Source organism: Phacochoerus africanus, chromosome X (genome assembly GCF_016906955.1).
Source record: "Phacochoerus africanus isolate WHEZ1 chromosome X, ROS_Pafr_v1, whole genome shotgun sequence".
Taxonomy (NCBI): Eukaryota; Metazoa; Chordata; class Mammalia; order Artiodactyla; family Suidae; genus Phacochoerus; species Phacochoerus africanus.
The window spans coordinates 22,937,927-22,963,707 of NC_062560.1; the positions used below are offsets into that span (position 1 = coordinate 22,937,927).

The following is a 25,781-nucleotide window of genomic DNA, read 5'->3' on the forward strand; positions in this document are numbered from 1 at the left end:
TTTTGAACCTTGTTTGACCACAGGTAACGGAAATTGCAGAAAGCAAAACCATGGTCAAGGGGAGACTGCTGTATATATCAGTTAATACTTTTAAAAAGAACCGATCATCAAAAAGTTCAGGATTTGAAATCAAAAGCCCTTCGTTCAGGTGTCCAGGTTTAGGCCTTTTCTGTTATGGTGGGCAAGTCATATAGCTTCGGCAAAGCCCGTGTCCCCAGCCACCCACCCTCTGAGCCGTGCTCTTCATAAATCACTAAGAACTAGACAAATGTTTGCTCTCCTTTATATCACTGTTTATTAGAGGAAATGAATCGAAATTATAACATGGCCATTCTACTTGAGAAAGTTTATGCAGTTTCAGTCTCTTAATGATTTCCGGTCACGAGGAGAGAAGGAAGGCCTAAATTTTCCAGTATCTACCCTGTAGCCTACGCTGTTTCTAGTGCGTGACATGGGATTTGGGGTTTCCTGGATTTTCCTCAGAAGATCCCTGACGCAAGGAGAAAGGACCATAGGTCCCTGGGATTTGTCTGCTGGCCGCTAGTACTATGCCTCGTTCGTCATAATTTAACAGAACTTACCGTCGCTGTTTAGTCCAGTTCTCCAAGAAGGCATGGCCCTTTTCCTCCGTGGCTTCACATCGCCCTGGCTGACCCCTGGGGTCGGTGGTAGTGGAGGGTGTCCCCCCTTTTGAAAACCACCACGTGCTATTTGGATGGCATTATGAACGCTATGATGTAGGGGATGCCAGTCCACTTTGGCTCAACCAAGTTCCAAAAAGAGAAATTTGCCTAAGAGCACATAGCTGCTAAGTGAAGGAACTGGATTTCACCCCAAGTTTGTTGGACTTGAAAGCACATGCTGTTGCTCCACCTGTCTTGAGAAATGGAAGCCCAAATTAGGCTTTTGTAGAGTTCTTTTTTATGTGCTTGGCAAATAGGATGCAGACAACATTCTTGACTTCCTGCTAGTTTTGGTCCTTGCTCATTGACGGTTTTGTCTCTGTTTTTCAGCCAAAGCTCCAAACAAACCTATTCAGGTAGTTTATGTGCCCTCACATCTGTTTCACATGCTATTTGAGTTGTTCAAGGTAAGTGGAATTTAAAAACATGGAAAGAAGTCTTCATTTTAAATTACTTTGATTCAGGGCATAATGAATTCATTAAATTAACATAAGAAAAAGGTTTTGCATAACCATTTAAAAATTCTATTTCTGATATCCTGTGGGTTTTATAATTTGTACACTGAGATGAAAAATTGCTGTGTACAGTATAGTTTTCGTGGCTATTAGTACATATTGATTTTGAAGCTTAATTGGACTTTAGTGACTTTATGTAAAAATCCATCCTGTCTTTTCTTCAAAGAGGAGATTAGAGATGCTTTTTAGTTTCCCAGCCTGGCAGAGGTTTTCTTGGGGGTAGACAGAGCAAAATAAAAACACCTTCACGCATTTTCATGTCTCTGAACATCAACCATGTTGGTGCTTTAGCAATTGTTGCAGTCCTGAAAGACACGTTAACACTTTTACACATTTGAGTCAGTTCAAAAAATTTAGAAGGTTTGACAGGCAGAGAGGATAGATGTGGAAGGGCTGGACCTCAAAGGAACTGCTGCGCCCTCCCCCCCAAAAAAAGAAGAATGCAAAACTTTTCAGACTCTTGACAGCTTAAGCTGTTGCTTTTATTAACCAGTAGCTAATGGCATGTGAGTAGCAGTATTACAGGCACAAGGCATTTGAACTGAAGTTCTATTTCTTCCAGTGTGTAAAAAACACCTGAAAAATCAGATATGCTGATTTGCTTTCCCAAATTATAATGTTACTTAATGGATGTGACACAAGGTTGAGATGGGCATTGAATTGTGAACTTCCTCCTCAACAGCTGTGGCTTTTTCATAATTTCTTTTCACTTGACGTTTCTTCTCCTTTATTTTTCCCCCCAGCCAAATGATCACTTTTTGTGGGAAGCATGAATCCTCTCAGGATGCTGCCGTCTTTTGAGGAAGGGTGTTCTGTAAAGGCAGACTGATAATGGGATTTAAAGCACATCAGTGAGCCTTTAGAGCCTCATTACACATGATAAAAAAAAAAAAAACCTCTCTTGGTTAAGAGTTGAATAGTTTAAATGCTTTACCTAAAGCGCAAACAAAAAGAGAAAAGACAGGAAAGAAAAATAAGTGTTTAGCATGATGGATGAGACTAAAATGAGATGAAAACCAAAATAAAGCATCAGAAAATTTTTCCTTGATCTGAACACATGTTTAGTTAGGTTTCTTTGGGGCAGGGGGGAAATGCCATATAAATCCAACTGCTCTCTGCCCTGCAAAAGAATTGTTGTGTGTAGCTAATCTTTTGCTGGTTTCTTTTTTTAAAGTTGTAGTTTGTGAGTTGGTGGTGTGCTAAAAAAAAAAGGTCTTATGATTTCAGAACTCAATGAGAGCAACAGTCGAACTATATGAAGATAGAAAAGAGGGCTACCCAGCGGTTAAAACCCTTGTTACTCTGGGTAAAGAAGACTTATCCATTAAGGTAACTGCCTTATTTTGTCTGTGTACTTGAGTTGTCAGTTAATTTAATAGTGTGTAGAAATCAAGGAATCAAAGGGAAAGGAAGAGAACTGACATTGAGTGTCTTATTTGTAAATACTGCATTAGATCCTTGGCTTGAGTTACTTCATTTAAATTTCATTAGAGGGAGTTCCCCAGCATGGTTCAGCAGAAATGAATCTGACTAGTATCCATGAGGATCCAGGTTCGTTTCCTGGCCTCGCTCTGTGGGCTAAGGATCCAGTGTTGCCATGAGCTATGGTGTAGGTCACAGACGCGGCTCAGATCCCACATTGCTCTGTCTGTGGCATAGGCTGGCAGCTGCAGCTCTGATTCGACCCCTAGCTTGGGAACTTCCATATGCCACTGGTGCGGCCCTAAAGAGACCAAAAAAAAAAAAAAAGTTCATTAGAACCCCATTTTTTAGGGTGGTTGCCAAGATCTCAAACCCAAGCCTATTGGATCCTAACCACACTTCCCTGCCTCCTTTGTTTTACACTGTTCGCAAAGGGGCCATATTTCACTGGGGGGGGGGTGGCGGTTCAAACCCTTGCATGTTTATCTTATTTTATTTTACTTTATTTTATTCATTTCATTTTTATTTCATTTTGTTTCATTTTATTTTATTTCTTTTTAGGGCCACACCCGCGGCATATAGAAGTTGCCACGCTAGGGGTCAAATGAGAGCTGCAGCTGCCAGCCTACACCACAGCTCACGGCAGCGCCAGATCCTTAACCCACTGAGCGAGGCCAGGGGTTGAACCCACATCCTCGTGGATACTAGTTGGGTTCTTAACCCACTGGGCTACAACAGGAACTCCTCTTGCATGATTTAGAATAATCTCGTATGTACTTTATTTCATGAACTCCTTGTCTCCTACTAAGTATAGATTGACCTCTTCTTTTTCTTTCTTTCTTCTTTTTTTTTTTTTTAAAAACATTTTGTATATTACAGATAAGTGACTTAGGTGGTGGGGTCCCACTACGAAAAATAGATCGTCTTTTTAACTACATGTATTCAACTGCTCCGAGACCTAGCCTGGAGCCTACAAGAGCTGCCCCTCTGGTAAGCATCTAAAACTGCTGCTTAGAAAAAGACCATTAACCCGAGGAGGGGCAGAGCTGCCCCCTTTCCCCTCAGGCTGTTGCATTGGCCTTGTTGAATTTGAATGTTTTCCACATGGTTTGAAGGAGGGGGTGGAATTTAGGCTTTCTTTCTGAATCCCTTGGACTCAGATTTCTTCTCTAATTTGTGTCGAAGAAACACTCAAAGCTAAGTGCCTACCTCCCCAATACAGAGAAAAAGCGTGTCCCTGTGGTTGAGACTGCGCCTGGCGCTCCCCTTAGAGGGGGTGGAAGCGTAATTGCAGGTGAGCAGGGAGCAGCACAGCGTGTATGGCTGCAGCTGGCCCTGGGCCCTTTGGCGCTGCATACCATTGAGGCCCAAATCACCCAGGGCCTTTGAACTTCCCCTGCCAAATTTGTTTATATAATTAAAATGGTAAATTATAAGCACATTACATTTTTTTTATATGAAGTAACATAAGCAGGAAACATATAGGTGGCATGAGCATTTTCTGAGCCCTTTCTGTCTCACTGTGGAAATAACCTTCAGCCCTATTAAGGCAGTGAGGAAAGCCTCTGGTTACCATGGCATCATTTAGATGCTGGTAGGGCCACACTTTCTTCCCCCGCTGAGTGTTTCTAATTGAGAAACAACGATTGAACCCTGTGTCATTAAACACAGCAACATTTCTATCAGTCGGCAAAATGGTTCAGGGTATAAATTTTCATTTTCAAGTCCTACCTGACTGATAAGCACATAAGATCATATTTTATTTGTATGAATAAAATCCAACCCTTAGCATCATTTTTTTTCCGAGACAGTTTAACACAGCATGTTGAAAACAGAGAAAAAGTCATTTACATAGGATTCAAGAAAATTCTTGAAAGGCAAGAATTTTGAAAGGCATTGTCTCAACCAGTATCTTTTTCGTTTGTTTGGTTGGTTGGGTTTTTGCTTTTTTAGGGCTACACCCGAGGCATGTAGAGGTTCCCAGACTAGGGGTCAAATCGGGGCTGTGGCCGCCAGCCTACGCCACAGCCACAGCAATGCTGGATCCAAGCCGTGTTTGCAACTTACACCATGGCTCACGGCGACGCTGGATCCTTAACCCGCTGAGCAAGGCCAGGGATTGAACCTGCGTCCTCATGGATACTAGTCAGATTCGTTAACCACTGAGCCATGATGGGAAATCCTTGACCAGTGTCTTAAATGTCAAAAGGAAAAAACAAACAAACAAAACACGACAAGCAAGCAAATCTAGAGCCTTCCCCAGTTGTTGGAAAGGAATATAGATCATCTGTTCCAGGTCTCAAAATAGCATCTTGAGGACAGCTGTCATGTCATAGTTTTTTAAAAATGAAACTGAGCAACTGAAGTAAGAGATCTTTACAAAGTATGCATCCAGCCTCCCACTTTATAGATGAGCCAGTGAGGTTAGTGCCTTGCCCAAGATCATGAGCTCATCGTCACAGCTGGCACTGGCCATGTCTGCATTCTTTCCAGTGTACCGTGTGGCTCTCCTTTTGAAGAAATGCCTCCACTGGCATCTCTCCCAATCACTCCCAGTTGGTCAGATTGCCTCAGCTTTTACATGGGCATGTGAATATGTACTACTAGGAAACATAATTTCCTCATCAGACACCTTGCGATGTTACAGCTCTGTGCCGTGACACACACGTTTCTTTTTTGGCTGTATCCTCCTATCCCCCTCCTCGTGACCCTTTGACACCCCGGGAAGACGTTCTTGAACCTGACCGAATCCAAGGTAGAGGCTCCTCCTTTGTGTTCTGCAGAACTCTGGGCTTACCTGCCTCCTCACACACAGAACTGCTTTGGGAGTTCTCGGCTGTTCCCTGGTAGACCTGTGGGCAGGCTCTAGGCCCTGCTGGAGTGGGAGAGACAGAGAGTTCCTAGGCCTCTTCCTGGAGTACACTGGTTTCTTTGCTCTGGTGACTTCGGTCACCATTGTGGCTTTCTCATATTCACCCCTGGCCACATTCTGCCAGTCCTGTAGCCCTTCAGTGACAGTGCACTCTGTCACATCCAGCCCTTAGGGTTAGGCCCTACCCTGAGGAAGGAATCTAGGCAAGATGTTAGAAAATTGTCGAAAGCCACAGAGCTCAGTAAAATTTCTAGGATAGTTTTGCTGTGTCTTAGGCACTGTGCCCAGACTTTATACTTACCGTTATCATTTAATTCGTAGAGCAGCTCTGAGGTGAGCTTTTTATTACATTTTCAGATGAGAAAACAGTCTCAGAGAGGTTGAGCAGTCTGCTCACAGTTGCACAAAATGGGCATTTCACCTCAGGTCTTGTCTCTGCCTAGAGCGCAAGCATCCACTGCTGTGCAAGTGGCTTCCCCACTGGACTTAATCCCAGGGGCCAGAGCTTGCAAACAGCCCCTTCCTCTCCATCCCGGAGTTGTTGAAATCAGTCTCAATTGTTCTTATTGTTCTTGTCAATATCAGAGACCATTTGTTTTCCCCAACAACCTGTTATTAGTAGTCAGAATTCTGTGATCTAGGAGGAGGTATTGGGATTGTTGTCTTGTCTCAGAATATATGGACTGCCATATGTCAAAATACTGGAGCATCCTCAGAGCCTTAGAAGTAGCTCTTAGGAGATTGCTTTCTTTTCATTGTGTTAGCCTCGGTACTGGTAGATTTCAACTTCTGTACTGCTCAATTTAACTTTCACTTTAAAGGACAAATAAATCAGATAACGGAACTTTGGAATGATGTGGTTTAGCTTGATTTCCAGTTCAGATTCCACTTGATTTGGGATTTGCTTCAACAGTGCTAAAAATGTGCTTTAAAATGCTCAAAAATCGGAGTATTTCTATTCTTTTCCAAACATAGGAGTATTTTTGAGGGTGAAAATAGATTGTTTGCCGTAGATGAGCACGTACATCATTGTAAAGGCTGGGTCCATAATGTATTTGCTGTAAATGTGAATCAATAATTTATTTTAATCTTCCAGATGGCCCTCAGACGAAACATGTTAGCGTTTTGTGCTGTGTCACTGTATTAATTTTTTCTTTTCTCTGTAGGCTGGATTTGGTTATGGCTTGCCAATTTCTCGTCTGTATGCTAGATATTTTCAAGGAGATCTAAAACTTTATTCCATGGAAGGTGTGGGTACTGATGCTGTCATTTATTTGAAGGTACTGCATTTTATTTCTGGTATAGGAAGGCATCTTTACTTTTTAAAGCTGTAAGTCTAATACCTAATGGAGAATAGCACTGTACCATCTTTTTTTATTTTATGATTTTTATTTTTTCACTCTAATTGATTTACAGTGTTCTGTCAATTCCTACTACTATATCATCTTTTATATTTGGCTCAAAAAATTTACTCCAGTTTTTTTTTGTTGTTGTTTTGTTTTGATTTGTTGTCTTTTTTGCCTTTTCTAGGGCCACTCCTGCGGCATATGGAGGTTCCCAGGCTAGGGGTCCAATTGAAGCTGTAGCTGCCGGCCTACGCCACAGCCACAGCAACATGGGATCCGAGCCACGTCTGCAACCTACACCACAGCTCACGTCAACGCCGGATCCTTAACCCACTGAGCGAGGCCTGGGATCAAACCCGCAACCTCATGGTTCCTAGTCGGATTCGCTAACCACTGAGCCACGATGGGAACTCCCAAATCTACTCCAATTTTATGTGCAAATCCAGTTACGTTCTACCCCTGATGTTATGCTTCGGTATAGCAAAATAGGAAACATTGAGGATATAACAATTTAAATACTGATTTCTTTTAAAACCATAATTTTAAGCTGTGATTTTTTTAAAAACATTGCATATCCATTGAAGGATTAATCTAAAAGTGGACAGGTTTTCATAAACCAAAGTCTCTTAGTCTTTTGCGTTAGAAACTTGCTGGCTTTCTGAAAGTTACAAGAATTCAGTGCTCATGATATGGTTACCTAAAAGGCTGATACACTAACAAAGTTCTCTGAAATACAAGTTTTCTCATTCCTTGATGGACTTTTCTTTCCTTCTACACTCTAGAACATTGGGATTATTTTTTGAATAGGTGATAGAGGCACATAGTACAAAATTTAAAAGCCACAAAAGGGAAAACTAAGTTGCTCCCATCAATGGCCCTGAACCACCTGGCTCTCTTTCCCACAAGGGACCATGAGTACCACTTTCACATGGACCCTCTTAGAAATTGATTCTGCATTCATAAACATTGGGGGAGAAATCTAATTTTTCACACCAAAAAGTTTTTTAGCACTTTTTTTTTTTTTTTGCCTTTTTAGGGCCATACCCTCGGCATCTGGAGGTTCCCAGGCTAGGGGTCCAATCGGAGCTACAGCTGCCGGCCTACACCACAGCCACAGCAACGTGGGATCCGAGCCGAGTCTCCAACCTACACCACAGCTCACGGCAATGCCAGATCCTTAACCTGCTGTGCGAGGCCAGAGATTGAACCCCAGTCCTCATGGATGCTAGTCGGGTTTGTTAACCACTGAGCCACAAAGGGAGCTCCCCTTTTCTTTTTTTTACATTCTAGTATATCTTGGAGCTCTTTCAATATAATTTTATGTTAGAACTGGCTCCTCCTTTCTAACAGCTGCATAGTGTGTTAGAACATAAGACAGTCGGGTTTTTGGAGTGTTTATCTTAGATGCCAATGCATGCATATAAATGATGTGCTGTTTGATATCACTTTATGAGCTTATATTTATAAATCTACTATGTATGAAACTTTATTTCTTTTTTTTTGGCTTTTTTTTCGGCTTTTTTTTTTTTTTTAGGGCTGCACCCACTGCATATGGAGGTTCCCAGGCTCGAGGTCGAATTGGAGCTGTAGCCGCTGGCCTACACCATAGCCATAGCAAAGTCAGATCTGAGCTGCGTCTGTGACCTACACCACAGCTCATGTACTACATTGAAACTTTATTTCTTCAGGGCTCTCTGGGAAGGCGGTTGCCCAGGGACCAATAGTGTTTGATCTCAGACCACGTAATCAAGGCAATTGAGTATCTGACATCACTATTAAGGGAATTAAAATGCCTTTGGTTCTGATTATGTGTACTTCAGTACTGGTTTTCTGTGAGTGGATGTTTTGAATTCCTTTAAAAAAAAAAAAAAAGCTTTCATTTCATCCTGGCCTAAGTAAACGTAACTAAAATGTAGTTTGAATTTAACTCCAAAAGTAATGTATCAAGGTTTCTCATTCTTTACCATGTAAAATTTGGGTTAGTGTTTCATGTGAGAAGAATGATACTCTCGACCTTGGGTATATATTTTTGTTTTTCCCTTAGGCCCTTTCAAGTGAATCATTTGAGAGACTTCCAGTTTTTAATAAGTCCGCGTGGCGCCATTACAAGACCACACCTGAGGCTGACGACTGGAGCAACCCCAGCAGTGAACCCAGAGACGCTTCCAAATACAAGGCGAAACAGTAATTTTCCACTTTTCTTTCGGTTATAAAGTATCTGATTTTTCTCCAAAGTGTACCAGCCAGATGATTGAGATTTTCAGCCACATCTTTATAGTTTTATCCCTTGAAAAGCAAAGTGATCCCTAAAGAAAGAAGGCTTGAAGTAGCTTTTTCAGCCCAGGGAGGAAAAATAGCAAGAGTTGGACAGCCAGAGTAGCAATAGAGGCGCTGATGTTCTCAGATTCCTTGCTCTGTGGAGGTATGGATAGCACTAAGTGGGGTTTATGCAGCCATGAATCTTATTTCAAAAGTAATTAAGTTTCTAATTGTCATCATCCATAGAGATTGACTGAAGAATGTTTAGAGAAGGTCTGTAGGTGGGTTGTAACTTGAAAAATAAAGTTAAAATAATCAAAATGTGGTTTGGGAGTTCCCGTCATGGCTTGGCGGGAACGAATCTGACGAGTATCCCTGAGGATGCAGATTTGATTCCTGACCTCGCTCAGTGGGTTAAGGATCCAGCATTGCCATGAGGTGTGGTGTAGGTCAAAGACATGGCTCGGATCTGGTGTTGCTGTGGCTGTGGTGGAGGCCGGCAGTAGAAGCTCCGATTTGACCCCTAGCATGGGAACCTCCATATACTGTGGGTGTGGCCCCCCAAAAGACAAAAATAATAAATAAAATGTGGTTTTATCCACCTTAAGGAATATTTTATTCACCCTTTAGAAGGAATAAAGGTCTGACGCATGCTACAGTGTAGACAAACCTTGAAGTCTTTATGCTAAGTGAAATAAGCTAGACCCCAGAGGACAAATGTTGTATGATTCCACCTACGACTCCACTTACAGGGGGTACCTAGAAACAGAGTAGAGGTTTCTGGGGGCTGGGGAGAAGGCAGAAAGGGAGGTTAGTGTTAAATAGGACAGAGTTTCAGTTGAGAAAGTCTGGAGGTGGACGATGATGATGGTTCCACAACACTGTGAAAGTACTTAATGCCACTGAACTGTACCCCCCCAAAAAAACCCCATTTTTTACCATCTTAATCAGATGGTAAATTTTATGTACAGTTGACCACAATAAAAAATGAAAACATGAAGAAGGAAAATTATCAATCACAGGATGAGTTTGACTACTTCATGGTAATAAGGGCAACAATCCAATCTTTTATTTCTAGTCGTTTTTTTTTGTTTTTTTTTCCTTCCGACTACCTTTAAGTTCCAACTCTAGCAACAGCAGGGGTTGTATTTATTTAAAATAACCTTTTAGTAATAGAAAAGCAGTATATGGGAGTTCCCATCGTGGCTCAGTGGAATCGAATTTGACTAGCAACTGAGAGGACGCAGGTTCGATTCCTGGCCTCGTTCAGTGGGTTAAGAATCGGCATTACCATGAGCTGTGGTGTAGGTCACAGACAAAGCTCGGATCTGGCGTCGCTGTGGCCGTGGTGCAGGCCGGCAGCTACAGCTCCGATTTGACCCCTAGCCTGGGAACCTCCATATGCTGCAGGTGCAGCCCTAAAAATAGAAAGAAAAAAAAAAGGCAGTATATGTACATTGTAAAACGTAAGAAAATATAAACAAGAAAAAAAGAAAAGAAAAACTGCTGTATTCCCACAACCTAGAGATGACCATTCTTAAAGTTTTCTCTGTGTTCTTCCATATATTTTGCTTTTGGTGTATACGTATATGTATTTTTCCCCAAATGAGATCATACTTTTCATACTGTTATACAACCTAGTTTTATTTCATATAACTATCTCCACCTTTCCATAATTTTCATCATGAAAATTCCTCTGATTTGTCCAAATGACAAATCAATTCCAGGACCACATAACACATCTACTCAGGTCTCAAGTTGTCTTTAATCTAGAACAGTTTTTCATTGCTGAGAGACCATGCCACTTGTCCTCCAGAAATATCCCACTTTGATTTGTTTGATTTCTTCTTTGAAATATCATTTAATTTGTCCCCCTTTCCCTGTATCTCCCGTAAACCACAAGTTCATCTAAAGGCTCAATGGAGAATTTTTTTTGCTAGACTGATGATAATTCAGATGATGACTATTGGATCCCTCCATAGTATAGTTCATTTTCCCTTCTCCAGCAGAAAGTAACCTCCTTAGTGTTATTTTGGCACCATGCAACCATCACCTAGTGGTTTTTAACACCACTTGATAAATTTGGCCTGAATCTGTAATTTTATTAACATTCATAAAATGATGATGAGTTTTTTTGTTAGCATCCTTCCTTTGACAATTACTAGTTGGCATTCTCCTATAAAGGTCTTCCTCATCAACTAAGGCCATTTAGTTTTGAAGCAGTCCCTTCTGGCAAGACAGGATAAGCATTTAAATCTTTCCCTTTAATTACCAATTTTCAAGGTAAGACGTTAAAAGCTGCCTTAAATGGTGACAAATGAGTTTCTGCCTTTCTCTTTTTGAAAACGTTATTATAGATATTATAGATTTTTATGCCTTTAATATGTTTTAATCAGTGTTTAACATATATATGTGTACATGCTCATATATACACGTGTGTGTGTGTATATAAGTATACAAATCTTAAGTTTGTAGCTTGATGAGTTTTTACATCTATATTTCAAGTACCCAAAAAGGCCACTTTCTGGACAAACTCTGCTCCTTCTTCCCTCCCCATCATGTAACCATTATTCCAGCCCTATCACCTATCAATATATCTGACTCTCTCGCTTCTTGAACTTAAAAACAAAAGGAACATGTAGTATGTGCTCTTTTTGCGTCTGGCTTTCCATGAGGTTCGCTCATGTTATTGCATGTAGTGGCCATCTTTTCGATGCTAAAACTGACACACCTTTGGCCAAAGAAAGCTATTTTGAGCCACATCCTCTGTGTTCCATTGACAAAACCCTATTCATCTTTGAAAGCTTCCTTGCTTTCTGACGCAAAACAATGTTCTAGACTCATCTTACACTTTGTCTAGAATCAGCCATTTTCCACAAGGACTCCTGTTTCCTTTTAATGGGTGTTATAGACCCTCATCTGGGAGTTGGCGGTGTACAGTATACTTTTTCTAGTTTCCCTTTCTGGACAGGTATAAATATATACCTTTTTTTTAAAGTTAAAGTTCTTTTTCATATTTTTGTTCAATTTTAACATTACAGTGTCTCTCCCTAATATATTTTAATTACATATATTTCCTCTTACCCTGAAAGCCTTGATTCCTAACCCAGTGCAACAGAAAGGTATGTGTATACAAATATAGTTGATTTAGCTTTGTGATTTTGTACCATTATAGTAGTATTGGTCTTTTCTGATGAATAATATAAAGGATATCTATATTGATGTTCATTTTATTGATTTATTTATTTTGGCCACGCCTGCGGCTTGCAGAAGTTCCTGGGCCAGGGATTGAACCCGAGCCACAACATTGACAATGCTGAATCCTTAACCACTAGGCCACCAGGGAACTCCCGTTTTTGTTCCTATGAAAGTATTGTGATGGACCTCTGTACAATATTGCTGGGCTGGTCACTTGCCTCCAATGATGAAATTAGAGGGGTTGTGCCCATGAATGGAAGTGTACACAAGGTGTGTGTACACATACACACACACACCATCCCTAGCGAAGATTAAGCTAAATCAGCTTGAAACACCTGGATTGGTTTCCCTTGATTCAATTTTTAGTTGGTTTGTAAATCAAGTAGCATGTAGGGCATCAGTGTTAATTCCAACTATTGCTCTTGTAGGGGGAGTTATTTGAGTAGTACAAAAGCAGTCTTTATAAATGTTAAGGTCCATTTGGAATGTAAAAGGAGTACTTTAGTTGAGTTTTGTTTTAACAGCTATTTAAAAACTTTAAACAGGAGTTCCCGTTGTGGCGCAGTGGTTAACGAATCCGACTAGGAACCATGAGGTTGCGGGTTTGATCCCAGGCCTCGCTCAGTGGGTTAAGGATCCGGCGTTGCCGTGAGCTGTGGTGTAGGTTGCAGACACGGCTCAGATCCTGCGTTGCTATGGCTCTGGCGTAGGCCGGTGGCTACAGCTCCGATTCGACCCCTAGCCTGGGAACCTCCTTATGCCGTGGGAGTGGCCCTAGAAAAGGCAAAAAGACAAAAATAAATAAATAAATAAAAACTTTAAACAGTCTAGCAGCTTGTATACTAATTAAGTATGATATCTAATATCTAATTAGACAAATCTTAATCTAATATCTTATTAGACAAATTTTAGCAGAAAGGAATTTTTAAGATTCTAAAATGGTTAGCCTGACACTTAAAATTGTTAAATGATACAAATAGGATGGCAGCCTTGGGAAAGTAGTAGGTATGGTAAATTCACTAGGTGAATGAGAAATCCTAAGAAAATTTATTCTCTAAGGACATTTTTTAATAAGAGCTTTATTGAGATGTAATTCACATACCATAAAATTCACCCTTTTAAAGTGTATTTAGTATATTCGCAGAGTTGTGTGACCCTCACCACTGTCTAATTTTAGAACATATTCACCATCCCCAAAAGAAACCCCTTACCCATACCCAGTGATTCCTCATTCCTTTTTTTAAAAAGATTTTATTAAAGTCCTGTTGATTTGGAGTTCCCATTGTGGTTCATCAGGTTAAGAACCCGACATAATATCCATGAGGGTGTAGGTTTGAACCCTGGCCTCGCTCAGTAGGTTAAGGATCCAGTGTTGCCACAGGTTGCAGTTTAGGTCATAGATGAGGCTCAGATCCTGAGTTACTGTGTCTGTGGTGTAGGCTGGCAGCTGTAGCTCTGATTCAACCCCCTAGCCCGAGAATGTCCATGTGCCACAGGTGCGCCCCTCAAAAGAAAAAAAGTTACGGTTGATTTACAGTGTTGTGCCATTTTCTGCTGTGCAGCAAAATGACTCCGTTCTACATACATATACATTCTTTTTTGTATTCTTTTCTATCATGATCTATCCCAGGAAACTGATAAAACTTCCCTGTGCTATACAGTAGGACCTTGTTGTTTATCCATCCTAAATGTAATAGTTGGTATCTACTAACCCCAAACTCCTTCCCATCCCACTCCCTTCCCCGCCTCCTTGGTAACCACAGGTCTGTTCTCTATGTCTGATTCCTCAATTCTAATCAGGTTTTTAACTGAGAGTGAAGAACTCTTTTAAAGTCATTAAATGGTAATTCTTTTTCTGTAGTAACCATAGAGGATAATTCTGAAATTAGACCCAGGTTTTGAAAGTAACCACTGTAACTAGATGCTCTAAGTAATGGGTAAAATAGAGAGGCTTGTACTCATAAACTCACTGTGGATCTCTCCTTTATTTCCTTTGTAGGGACAAGATCAAGACTAACAGAACTTTGTAAAGAACTGAATGCTTCGATCCTCTCTGTGAAGCCAAGAATGTCTTCTGCCCATCATCCAGAAGGCGCTCCTTTCCTCCACCAACTCTGAGTGTGGCACTATAGCTAATCCAGTGCTTGAATGTGTATTCTCTCCATACGAGCTGGACCTTTTCCACAGAAGTTTCCTGTAACTACTCCAGATCTCCGCTAAAGTAGTAACTCGAGTCAATTTTTGTAGTACCTTGCCCTGGTTTGGGTGGCGCCTGTCATAAGAGGAGGCGGAGCCTCGTACGCGCTTGCGCCCTCATACCTCTCTCTTCTTACCGAGTCTACCATCTCCCCCGATGTCTTCCCTCCGCATTCCACATACAGCAGGTCTCTGCTTTTGCTCTTGGTGACCAAATACCATGTTTGCCCCTGACAACTTAGGCCTGAGGAGTCTGGAAGTTGAAGACATGAGCTGAGCATGTCTTGACAGTTCAGTCCCAGTGCCCCTCCTGTCTCTTATGCAGCCCCCCCTCACTCTCTGATTCAGAATTTGGCCTTCTTCCATCTGACCATATTCTCATTTCGAGGTGTGGGCATTTTTGTGTTAGGTCTTCCTCTTGAGCGCATTGATTTTATTCTGAAATTCAGTTGTATGCTTCCATTCTGTCGATTAAAGCGTTCCAAACGTTGTCTTTGAGTTTTTCGCTTATCTGCTTGGTTGCAAAGATCTTAAGTGAAAAACTACCTTCTGGTCATCGTCAAGTCTGCAGAGAATGGGAAGTGGAGTTGTTACACTTATGTAAAAATTTTACCGTCAGATACAGTCCTTTTGTCATATTATATCCCTTTGCAGTTTTCTAAGTCCTTCTGTGATGCACTTTACTAGTTGTAAAATAGACTGTCGAAGGGAAAAGTTCTTTCTAGTTCATTTTGAAAAATGCCCTAGGTCTGCATAAAAATACATTTTCAGGAATTTGGGCCAGTTTTAGAATTGCCGATGTGATTTTCACCATCCTTTACTCTTTGCTGAGAGGTTTAATTGTCAGAGGACTTGGGGTGAGGCAGGTGGAGCTGTATTATACTTATCCTTAGAAGCGGACACTATCTGAGAGTCCAGATTAAAATCCATGACTTACACAGCTCCACAGGATGTGTTTCTCTTTGGTATAATTTTTCGTATAGACCATCTACTTTGACTTCTGCCCTCTTTTAACGTACGTATGTTTCCATCCACTGTTTATGTATTGAATCCACTGATTTAAAAGCTGTAACTTGTGATGTATTCCTCCTCCTTTAGTCATACCACAGTACCAACACACTTGTCCCCACTGCCATCACGTGGGGATCTTCCCCTGGGTGGAAGGAGTGCCATTCTGACCGGCTGCACTTGCGTTGATGGCAGCTCTGTTTCTCTTAGCTCCACTGAATCTGATATGCTTTCATTTTGTTACATTCCCTGAGCTCATGGTAGTTCCTTCATCTTTAGAAAGAGCTTGTCTCTTCCACCCTTAGAAGGCTCTCATCGGGGAACTGACATGGAAAAAGACCGACCTCCTTCCAAGGTCTGGATGAGGAGATGGTCCATATGGAGGCCTGGTTTTTGAGGCCTGAGTCAGTGTCTTGGGAATGGGGCTGTTCCCTATGATGATTTCCTTGTGGTATAAAGATGTAAAAATAACAGCCCTTTATGTTTAAAGACCCCGGCTTATAAACATCAGATAGCCTGTCAGCATCTTGCTTGGCCTCCATTTCCAACCACCGCCTCTTACACATTCAAGTCTGGTACACTGTAGGGGAAGGAGGCAGCAGGTTCAGCGGTGTCGCCTCCTGCCTTGTTCTGGCAGTGCCTTACTGTGTGCTTGAGGAATGCCCGTGGATCATTAGGCCCTCACAACAAGCTGTGTGGAAAGGTTGGAGCTGGAAAAGCTGATGCGAAAAAAAAAAAGCATATAGCTTGCCTCCATTTATCGGTCTTTTTCTAAAGTAAAGATTTCTCTCAGTGTTGTAATCACTTAAGAGGTAGTTCTTTATAGATAGACTTTAGGGCTTACTCCTGTCCATCTGCCCCCAGGACAATCTTGCCTCTCCCGTCTTTTGTTTTCTGCATTAAGCATTTAACTTTGGAAGTTCCTCTGTAGCGCAGAGGGTTAAGGATCGGTATTGTCACTCCTGCAGCTCAGGTCGCTCCTTTGGTGCAGGTTTGATCCCTGACTCAGGAACTTCCATATGCCCTAGGCGTGTCCAAAAAAGAAAAAAAAATTAACTTTGCTTCCAAAGCAACCATAAGACAAGTATCAGGAACAGCTTGCATTTGCACAATAGCTGCCCCAAGGATTCATTTATCCTTTTTGTTGGCTGTACATGATTCTCTGAACTTGGGTGCATCCCCCTGGCTGTTAGCTGGGTTTTGTCTCTAAGCGTATGGTCACATTTCTACATATAAGTTGTAATATAAATAGACATGAACCGATTTTCAGCTTAATTTGTTAGGTTCTCCCAATTCTTCTGCCTTTCTCATTTCCTTGATCTTATTTTAAGTATTGGGGGACAATATCTCCTATTTGAAGTTGTAGCTGACTCACAGTAGGTGCTTAATAAATACTGGTTGAATCAATGAATGGAAATTGGCATACATTTACCTTGGATGGTGAGTAGCATCTTTCTGAGTTCTTAAATTCTCTTTGTTTCCAAATTAAAAATCGTTCAGGTCAGGAGCTATGGAAGGACTGAATTTCCTTTTTATAGTGCTAAGAGGTGGCTTGAAAATGGAGAGAAATGAAAAGAAGGAAGTAGGGTTGGGTCCACAGGAGCCATCCGATCCTTTCCTTGTCTCTGAATGTCTGATTTGGCTCCTTCATGCTTCTTTCCATCCAATCAGGTGACGTGGTTTTATACCCTTGCTTATAGATTCCAAAGAACTTGCACATACGGCATCCCACCAGATTCGTACGATGCTGTAAGGTGGACCATGTGGGAATTATCTCTTGTTTTTCATGTGCGTTCCAAAGCAGTTCGGTGGTTTGCCACGGCGGCGTGGAAGAACCACAGTGAGCGCTTGCGTCTTTTTGTTCCCAGGCCCGGCTCTCAGCTGTGCACTAGCTAATTGGCATTATCTCTTTGGAGGAATTTCTTGGATATTAACCCTCAAGGGTGGAAGATGTAAATCAAAATTTCTCTGTAACATCAGAGAATTCCATTCAAGAGAGGTTTTCTTTTGCATTTTCATTTTGGCAAAGTTAGTTCGAGGCGGTTAGCGAGTGAGTTCAGCAGCTTTTGACTAGAAAGGCAGGTGACTCTAGAGTGTGTCACCATAGGTAATTGCTGGACTTCTCTAGACTTAATTCTATGTTTGAATGAACTCAGTGCTCACGGCCAGCCCTCTCTATACAGAGCTTCCACGTTGGTGAGTCAAAGCTTTTATCTTTTTGTAGACAGGCTATAGCTTCAGCTGGACTTTTCTCGTGTGGTTACAAATGCCTTTCTGTGGCCGTTCCTTATGAACAGGAGCTCGGCCGGCGGTCAGATTCTCGGATCACGTCTTTTTTCTCTCACTTCTTTGGAGCCATCCCTCTGTGGTCTTCAGGTGTCTGGGGCCACTGAGAGGGCTGAGTCCAGACAGAGTTTTTCTTTCCCTTTTGTGGGTGATCTGCTGGTTTCCCCCGAGTACTTGTGATTTCTTGTTGATCCTGGAAGTGCAGGAACTTCATTCATGTGTATCTCAGAGCTGGCTTGATCTGGTACCCAGTGAGCATCAGACATCGACATTCAGGCCTTCCTGTGTTTCTCTTCACTTTATGGGGTGTCCCCATGTTGGCTCTCTGTTCTCTGTCCTGCACACTTAGCTTTCCTTTGAGAGCCTTGGTCTCCTTGTGTTTCTTCCCGTGGTGTTATTTTTTTTTCCTCAGGTCTTATCCTCCCATTTCACTGACTCCCTTTTCCATGTGGCCTTCCCTTCTGCTACAGTGTTTTTCCCCCTCTGTGTCTTTCCTTAGCTCTGATGGCTTTTTTTTCTCATCCTCTTGTCCCATTTGACTCCCTATTTCATTTCTTGGAAGGCTGAACTGTGTTGTCTACAGTTTTTGTGGTTTCTGCAGTCATTGTGTTTCCAGAGTGTGTTTGTCTTTTGCTGCTTTCATTCCTTTTCTTCTGTGTTGTTTTACTCTTTTATTGATACACAAGTGTCATCATGGCATTTTCTGCCTATTTTTTGGTCTTTGCATGGGACCCGTTCTAGCTGCCAAGAAGAGTGTGTTTAAATCCTCCTCGACTCCCCCTTTTTCAAGTGAGAAGCATTCATCACCTGAACCCTTGAACTTAAGGCTTGCCATCAATGGCTCGTGATGGTGGAGGCTGTCTTCGTTTTCCTTTCTGCTGTCTGGACACGGGGCGGGTGGAGGGGGGGGGCGAGGAAGGAGCGAGGTAAAGCCTTCTCGCAGTGCCTTCCACACTGTCGACCCCTCTGCCCTGGGGTGGCTGTATCCCAGTCGGGAGAGAGCTTTCTCTCGAGGTTCCTCATTTCCACTCCATGCTGACTTAGAGGGCTGCAGCAGGTTCGGCCTGCATTGCTGGATCATACACAGCCAGTGTTGGCGTGTTTGGCTCCCGAGTGCCTGTTTGTCTCCTCTGCACACAAGTGGAGCAGCTGAGACGTCAGCCTCCCCTCCTAGGTTTTGCTTCTGGCAACGTGACCACGCAGTGTGCCCTCAGCTTGTCCTGCCTCCCGCCCGTCTTTGTTTCTCCCAGTTCAGACATGATTGGAACCCTGTCAGCAACTGTGGCCTCCTTGACGAACGCGCGAATCCTCTTCGATGAGTCCTCAACTTGGTTGTCAGACACTCCCCTGGAGTCCTCAGTGTAGGGTGGTGGCTTTTATTAGTTTCCCCATGGACAGCGTCTCCATCAGCCTCTGGATGTGTGTGTATGTGTTGCAGGGCAGGAACACTTATATAAACATGAGCCCGTTCTGCCATCTTCCCAGCTGTCCAGGTGCTTAAACATTGACTGTGAAGATAATGTCCATATCATTAGCGGGGGAAAAAAAACATCAATAACTTAATCAACACAGGATTTTTGTTTATTGTTCTTTGTGGAAAGACAACTTTTAACTCGGGTTCCTGTTCCATTGATTAGAGCGATCAGTACCTTTTGGTTTGAAGACTGGGGCCATGTGACATTTTAATGAACTCAAGAATTTACCAGCCATTGGCAGTGATTGATTGGTTCGGAATATTTCAAACTAGCACATAATCAGAGCTATCAAGAGTGGTGTAAACTATTTCTTACTGATAGGTTGCTAGTCAAGCTGCCCCACTGAGGGTGGTGACCCTGTGAGAGCTCTACTGTGACTCAGGTTTGCTTACCTGTCTTTTTAATCACCCCATTTTTAAATTTGGTTCATGAAGAAATAGAAAGGAGCGAATTCCTCATCAGGCTGATTGCTGATATTCAGGAATGTACATTGTGATGGTTTGTAGGTCTAAGACCCGGTGCCACACCAATCGATGTTTCGAAAGTGCGTTTACAGGGGGATGACAGGTTGGGGGTTTTAGTTGGCCTCTTTGTAGGATTGAAGCCTCCTTTGCTCACTGGCCAGCATATTCCCCTAGGCACACTTTTCTCAGCCTCAGAGCCGAGCATACCGATCAAGGAGCAGGAATGACAGCCCTGCTCTGTGCATCCAAATCCAGCCTTCGCAGTGCCTTCTGCTTCGTTCAGAGTCTTTGCCCTGGTTCTGTCCTGGGGTGAAATGCAGAGCGGAGTACCGCCCACGTGTAAGGGACGAGAGACGAAAAGGCGGTAGAGGAGCCGTGGAAAGGAAAGCCATGTTCATGCCTCCCTTTTAAATAATAGCGAGCGTCTCCAGTGCACCAGAAAGGCCCAGGGCTGGGCACATGGCCATGATGACAGCAGCTGCAAGTGCCAGTCTCACGGAGCTCGCGTTCTGGTGGGGGAGTCAGATGAGACCCTCATCAGGGACGGTTTCTAGCACAGTTGGGAGACAAGGCAGGAAGGGGAGTGCAAGGGTTGAGTGGTAGGAGGCGGGCACCAAACCCCGTAATTGTTGTTGTCATCATGGACGGGTGGGTTCCTTAGACGAGGGCGCCTCCCTGAGTCCTGAGTTCTCTCCTTCTTTGCGTCTGTTCACCTGCATCTGGAGAGTCTGCCTCGGACTCTGTGCGTTTCCTTGTCTCGCTGACCGCTGACTGGTGAGGACCCGGGTCCGGTGAGAGGAGATGGCTTTGCGGGTCTCGTTGCGCTGTGTGGCGTGGGCTGCTCTTTTCTCCTACCAAAGATGCAGTCCCAGCAGGTGCCAGCTGTGTCTTTGTAGAACCTCAGAGATGATTGTTTCAACCACATCTTCCCACGTCCAGCTTCTGGATGGTGATGCTGGAGTGAAAAGAGCTGCTTGTCAAGGGGAGAGACCCTCTTTACCACTTGCTTGTGCACTGGCTTTAGGGCCGGAGGAAAGGGTTATCCGAGGAGGCGTCCCTCTCAAGTCTGCTTTCTAGCCTTAGCTGTGTTCACCCTCAAAATGAAGACAATAAAATGACAGCAATATCGTGGTCACAGAATCCTTAAGAAACCCGTTGATGCCTTTCCATCTGTCTCTGAAACCTGGACTTGAATTGCCCAGGATCCCAGTAACGGGGTCAGTGGAGCCAGGAGACGGGCAGCTTCTTGTGTTGTGACGTGGGTGGCCCTCAGTGGTGGTCCGGGTCCCGCTCCCTCGGAGGGAGCAGCAGAGCCGGCGAGGACACTCTCTGTTCTCAGGGAAGGTGGATCTGAGTGCGGAGCAGAAGATGCCGTGCAGTTGAGTTATTCCCAGAGGTAGAGCCTGTCACCCTTTAGGTTGATTGATTCGCATATAAATGGAAGCACCTTGGGGCCTCACTACTGAAAGCCTCCCAACAAATGTCTGTTACGGTTAAGTGCCTGCATTAAAAGAAAGCCCACCCCTTATATCCCACTCATCTCCTTGCAGTGTTTAATAAATTCATAATAGTATTTGACTTCCCGTCTCTGTATCTTTTTCCCTCCAGCACTGCAGGAGCGGCTCACTTCTCCCTTTGACGTGATGGCTTCAGCCTTTGGTGGCGTCTGCATAGCTCTTGGAAAGGATAAGCAGTAGAGCTTGATGCCTGGAGTCCCATGGTCCAGTGTGGACTACTGGGAATATTTTTGGTGGGATTATTTTTTAAATGTTAGGGAACTGAGTGGTAGATTTGTGGTAATAATGGATCCAGGGAGCTTGCAGTGGAAAGAGTATGAACTTCACCTGAAAAATATTTCTCTGTTCTATAAATCTCTCAGTGACATTTGGATTAATCAAGCATAATTAAATGTAGTTAGATTTTTGTCAGATTGTAGTTCAAAATAATATTCATCTATGAAGAGGGTAATATATTCTGTAGAAATTTTATTAAGCACTTTAGCTAAGCAAACGCTAAGGAGAACAAAATCAACCTCAGGAAGGTTAATTACTAAAAAACCCCACAAAGTATAGTAGATTATGTAAATCATTTTAATTTTGAATACCATGGCTTGAGCTTTAATTTACATCGAGAGATATTTTGGATTTGTTTTTCACATCAAATCTTCCAAAAGTACAAAATTGCAATTGCATTCTTTAAAATTTCTCATCATTTTAGCAGTCCGTTAAGTTCGCTTAACTTCTTCATGTTATACTTTCCAAAAGTAAAGAATTACAGTTGAATTCTTTAAAATGCAACCATTTTGGGATTCCACTGTTTGCTACAATTGTGAGAACCATGTTTTTATTTCTGTACCTTTAAAAAATTGATCTTTTAAGAGAAGTATTGGGAGAGAGAATGTATATGAAAACTTCTCACCCGTGCCTGGCCTCTCCCTAAAAAAAAAAAAAAAAAAAAAAGAATTTTTAAAAAGTCAAACAGAAGAGTTTAGACTATACTGATAAATCTTTTTATTTTAGTAATTTCCTTGAAGGGAGAAGTAAAGAGATCAAATTGATTTTCTAACTTACATTTTTTGTACTCAGAGAATTACATTTTCATTACCCTTGCATGTCTCAGGGAATAGCCTTTGATAAGAATCCCCATGGAAATCTCTGCACGTCTCTCCCGATGTACTCAGCTTTGAGAGTTCTTGTCTAAATTTCTAGAGCTAGAGTTTCAAAAGTATTGTCTTCTCAGGAACACAGCATTACCCAAGAAACTTGAACTTCACCCTTATCAACACGCAGATTCTATGTGCTTTAGGCTTTTTCATGTGTAAGTGGCGCCTAAAAGCCCTTTGATTAGGAGGTATACAGGGGTCTCTTTATCATGCTTATCTGAGATTTTCATAGAAAAACCCTACAGTTTGATTTTGCTTGATAATTTTGCTTCTTGGCTTTTCAGCAAAAATTCTCTTTTCCATTGGAATTGAATCTTTTGGGGATAATAAAATCTCACTTAAAAGAACATCCTATAAATAATTCTAACTTTTGCCAACCTCAGAGTGGCCTAATTTTGCAAATGGGCCAAAACAGCACAAATGTCAAAGATCATATATACTGTAAGCAGTATGTTTGCTCTGCAGTTAGCAAAGTGAAGAAACGCCTAATCCTGGCAATCAGGACGGCTTAATGGCTCTTCAGTTCATCTTTGCCTTCCAAATTGGATGAAAATGGCACATTTAGAGTGGAATGCTTATTAATGACAGAACTGCTTAATGTTTTAAAATATTCCTACCTTGAGATTCTTTTCGAGAGAAAATAAAAGGAATCTCAACCTTCAGTTCTATTTTGGCTCTTCGTATCTGCTCAGCATTGAAAAGGCAATGATAAAGTTGAAATCTGCTTGGAAGTCACAGGCATCTGCCAGTGATCCCCGCTTGATGTACAAGAGGAGTGATGAGGAGTTGGCGAAAACAGGCAGGATGAATATAAAATGTTACATTGCCGTTTATAATATATCATGGTAGTCTTTTCTCATTTCACCTTGTCTATCCATGGGACATCTCAATCAGTATTTTCAAGAGCACTCTCTTGACACTAAGAACTGGCCTGTGCCTTGATCGAAAACACTGCTGAGGTTACTGTCCCCCGTCTTGAATTAGAACAAATATTTTCGAATCATCACAGCCACAGCCTGTGACCGTAGGGATCTGGAAACGCTGGAAACGGCCTGCCGTCCGAGAGGGCGCAGGCTGGATGGCAGGCTTCGCAGCCTGGCTTGCTGAGCGCCGTCCGGAGGCAAGGTTTGCCTGGCTGTCATAACCAGCATAAAACCTAAAATAGAACGGGCTTGCCAGCATCCTGTAACTGCTCTCTTTTTCTCTAGCTGCCTTTATCACTCTTCCTGGGGAAGCATCACAGAAAGTCCTTTGGTATCTTGCTTTTTACTTTTAAAATTCCTGTTAGAGCTGGCTAGTAAACTTGACCAATAAATCGTGCATGTACTTAAACTTCTTTTTTTTAGTCCAGACCAAACTAAATGTATCTTGGCTCTGTGGAAATAGCCAAAGCGAGGTTTACCTAGAAATTAGAAAGTATTATGTGTTTTAAAAATGTAAGTTGACTATATTCAGGGTTGAAGGAATCGAGCTCCGTTGCCTCTTCCTTTGTTTCTTTTATGTCCATTGTTATTCTCTCTTCTCACTGTGACACTCTAGACCCAAAGGCTCCACTCCGATTAAGAACCCGGGCTTTGCTCGAGTCCATCCTGGACGACATGACACACGTTTTAGGAGAGTGGAAGCTCCCACTTCAGCATGCTGGCTAACCCTGCTCTGTGCAGAGTTCCTTGGTATCAAAGTCATCTGAGGTCGCCGTGGCTGCTTCAGGTTTATCTATGCGTCACGCCATCTGTTGCTGCAAGTTCACATCCTCGCCAAAGTACACAAGTGCTTGCAACTTCAATATTTCCCAGATTTAGAACGCGAGCTGTGAATACTTGAGAAATGCTGGAACCACATAAGAAAAGTCAACGCGGAGTAAAATACACCCTTGCAAACATATTTAATGCTGCATTTAAGTATAAAGCCACTTGCCTGATGTTTCATCATGACTCCTTAACCTCTGAGGGCAGTGTCTAAACTGGGAGTGGTAGCTGATTTAACAAGAGAAGAAGAGCAACGTGTAGATGAAGTGCAAGTTCATCACAGTGACCGTACCCCTAAGTCCAAATCTGGCCTGATTTACTTTGAGCAACGATCAGTTTACATAACAGTGAAATGTACGTGTGTGTCCAGTGTTCACCTTTTGCCTTGTGGTTTGTAGAGAGAAGGCTGGCCCCTCATATCCTCTGCTGTTCGGTGGCCTGGCTGCTACACGCTTGTCACAAGTCAAGAATGACTTTGGTCTGAGGTAATGTGTCATTCTGTAGAGAAAAGTGTTTCGTTTTTGCTATTGTTGGAGAAACACAAGTGAGGAAGCGTGTGGCTCAGATAATGGTCCCCAGCAGTCCTGCAGTCATCTGTGGTGTGTGTCGTGGCCAAACTAGTCCCAGAGCACGAGGACAGTTCGGCACCACAGTCATCGAACAATAAAGCGGTAGTCGTGGCTCACTGTGCGTCTGTGTGGTCTTTTCCTGAGCTCTGGTCTGGAATCTCATCCCACCCACCTGTAAGGTCTGCCTTCTGCTCGCTTGGTTTGTGAAATTCGGTATGTGAACAGCACCGATCACCTTTGCGAGTTGCTGGGAATGGACAGGGGTGCTTTAAAAAAATTCTTATGGAGTTCCCGTCGTGGCTCAGTGGTTAACGAATCTGACTAGGAACCATGAGGTTGCGGGTTTGGTCCCTGGCCTTGCTCAGTGGGTTAACGATCCGGCATTGCCGTGAGCTGTGGTGTAGGTCGCAGACGCGGCTGGGATCCCGTATTGCTGTGGCTCTGGTGTAGGCCAGTGGCTACAGCTCCGATTCGACCTCTAGCCTGGGAACCTCCATATGCTGCAGGAGCGGCCCAAGAAATGGCAAAAAGACAAAAAAAAAAGTTCTTATGATTGATCAAAGAAAAAACAGGTTCTTTGGATTCTTTGTGGCAGGAAACATTGAGCTCACCTTTTGGGGAAACAATTTATAGGCAAAATAAAGAAGCTTCTTGACAATAAACCATTCTAGCAGCATTTTTCAAAATATGACCCATGGACTGGGGAAGGGTGAGAAAGAGTGAGAAAGAGGACTATTAATAATTATGCTGTAAACCATGTAGGCAGGTGTAAACTGGGACTGTCCTGGGCAAATGGGGCTTGACTGACCATGGAATGACCAGCAGAATTGCCTGAGATCCTGGTTAAATGCAGGTTGCTAGGCTCTGCCTCAGCCCTGCTGTTTCAGATTCTTTGAGGTGAAGGCCTAGGAGTCTTTAGCTTAACAAATGCCCCAGGAACATTCTTTTTAAAAAGTTGGGAAATGCAGCCATATGGATTAGGCAGAAGGTAAAAAACGTGAAATTTTCAATTAAAGAGCTATTAGTTCCATGGTTCCTTCTGAGGAGCTGGTGCAACACTGACACCAGAACCTAGTGC

At 42.7% G+C, this 25,781-nt stretch overlaps 1 protein-coding gene across 5 annotated transcripts in view; it reads left to right on the forward strand.

Moving 5' to 3' along the window:
- The window catches only part of PDK3 (pyruvate dehydrogenase kinase 3), a 114,318-nt gene extending 89,499 nt beyond the window's left edge, over positions 1–24,819 (forward strand). For all 5 annotated transcript variants that reach the window (XM_047763959.1, XM_047763961.1, XM_047763960.1 and 2 more), the window contains 6 exons: positions 1,014–1,090; positions 2,426–2,527; positions 3,500–3,610; positions 6,659–6,772; positions 8,883–9,022; positions 14,295–24,819. In XM_047763959.1, coding sequence (XP_047619915.1) covers positions 1,014–1,090; positions 2,426–2,527; positions 3,500–3,610; positions 6,659–6,772; positions 8,883–9,022; positions 14,295–14,325 — 575 coding nt within the window. In that variant the 3' untranslated portion in view covers positions 14,326–24,819. The remainder of the gene's footprint in view (positions 1–1,013; positions 1,091–2,425; positions 2,528–3,499; positions 3,611–6,658; positions 6,773–8,882; positions 9,023–14,294) is intronic.
- The last annotated feature ends 962 nt before the right edge of the window (positions 24,820–25,781 follow it).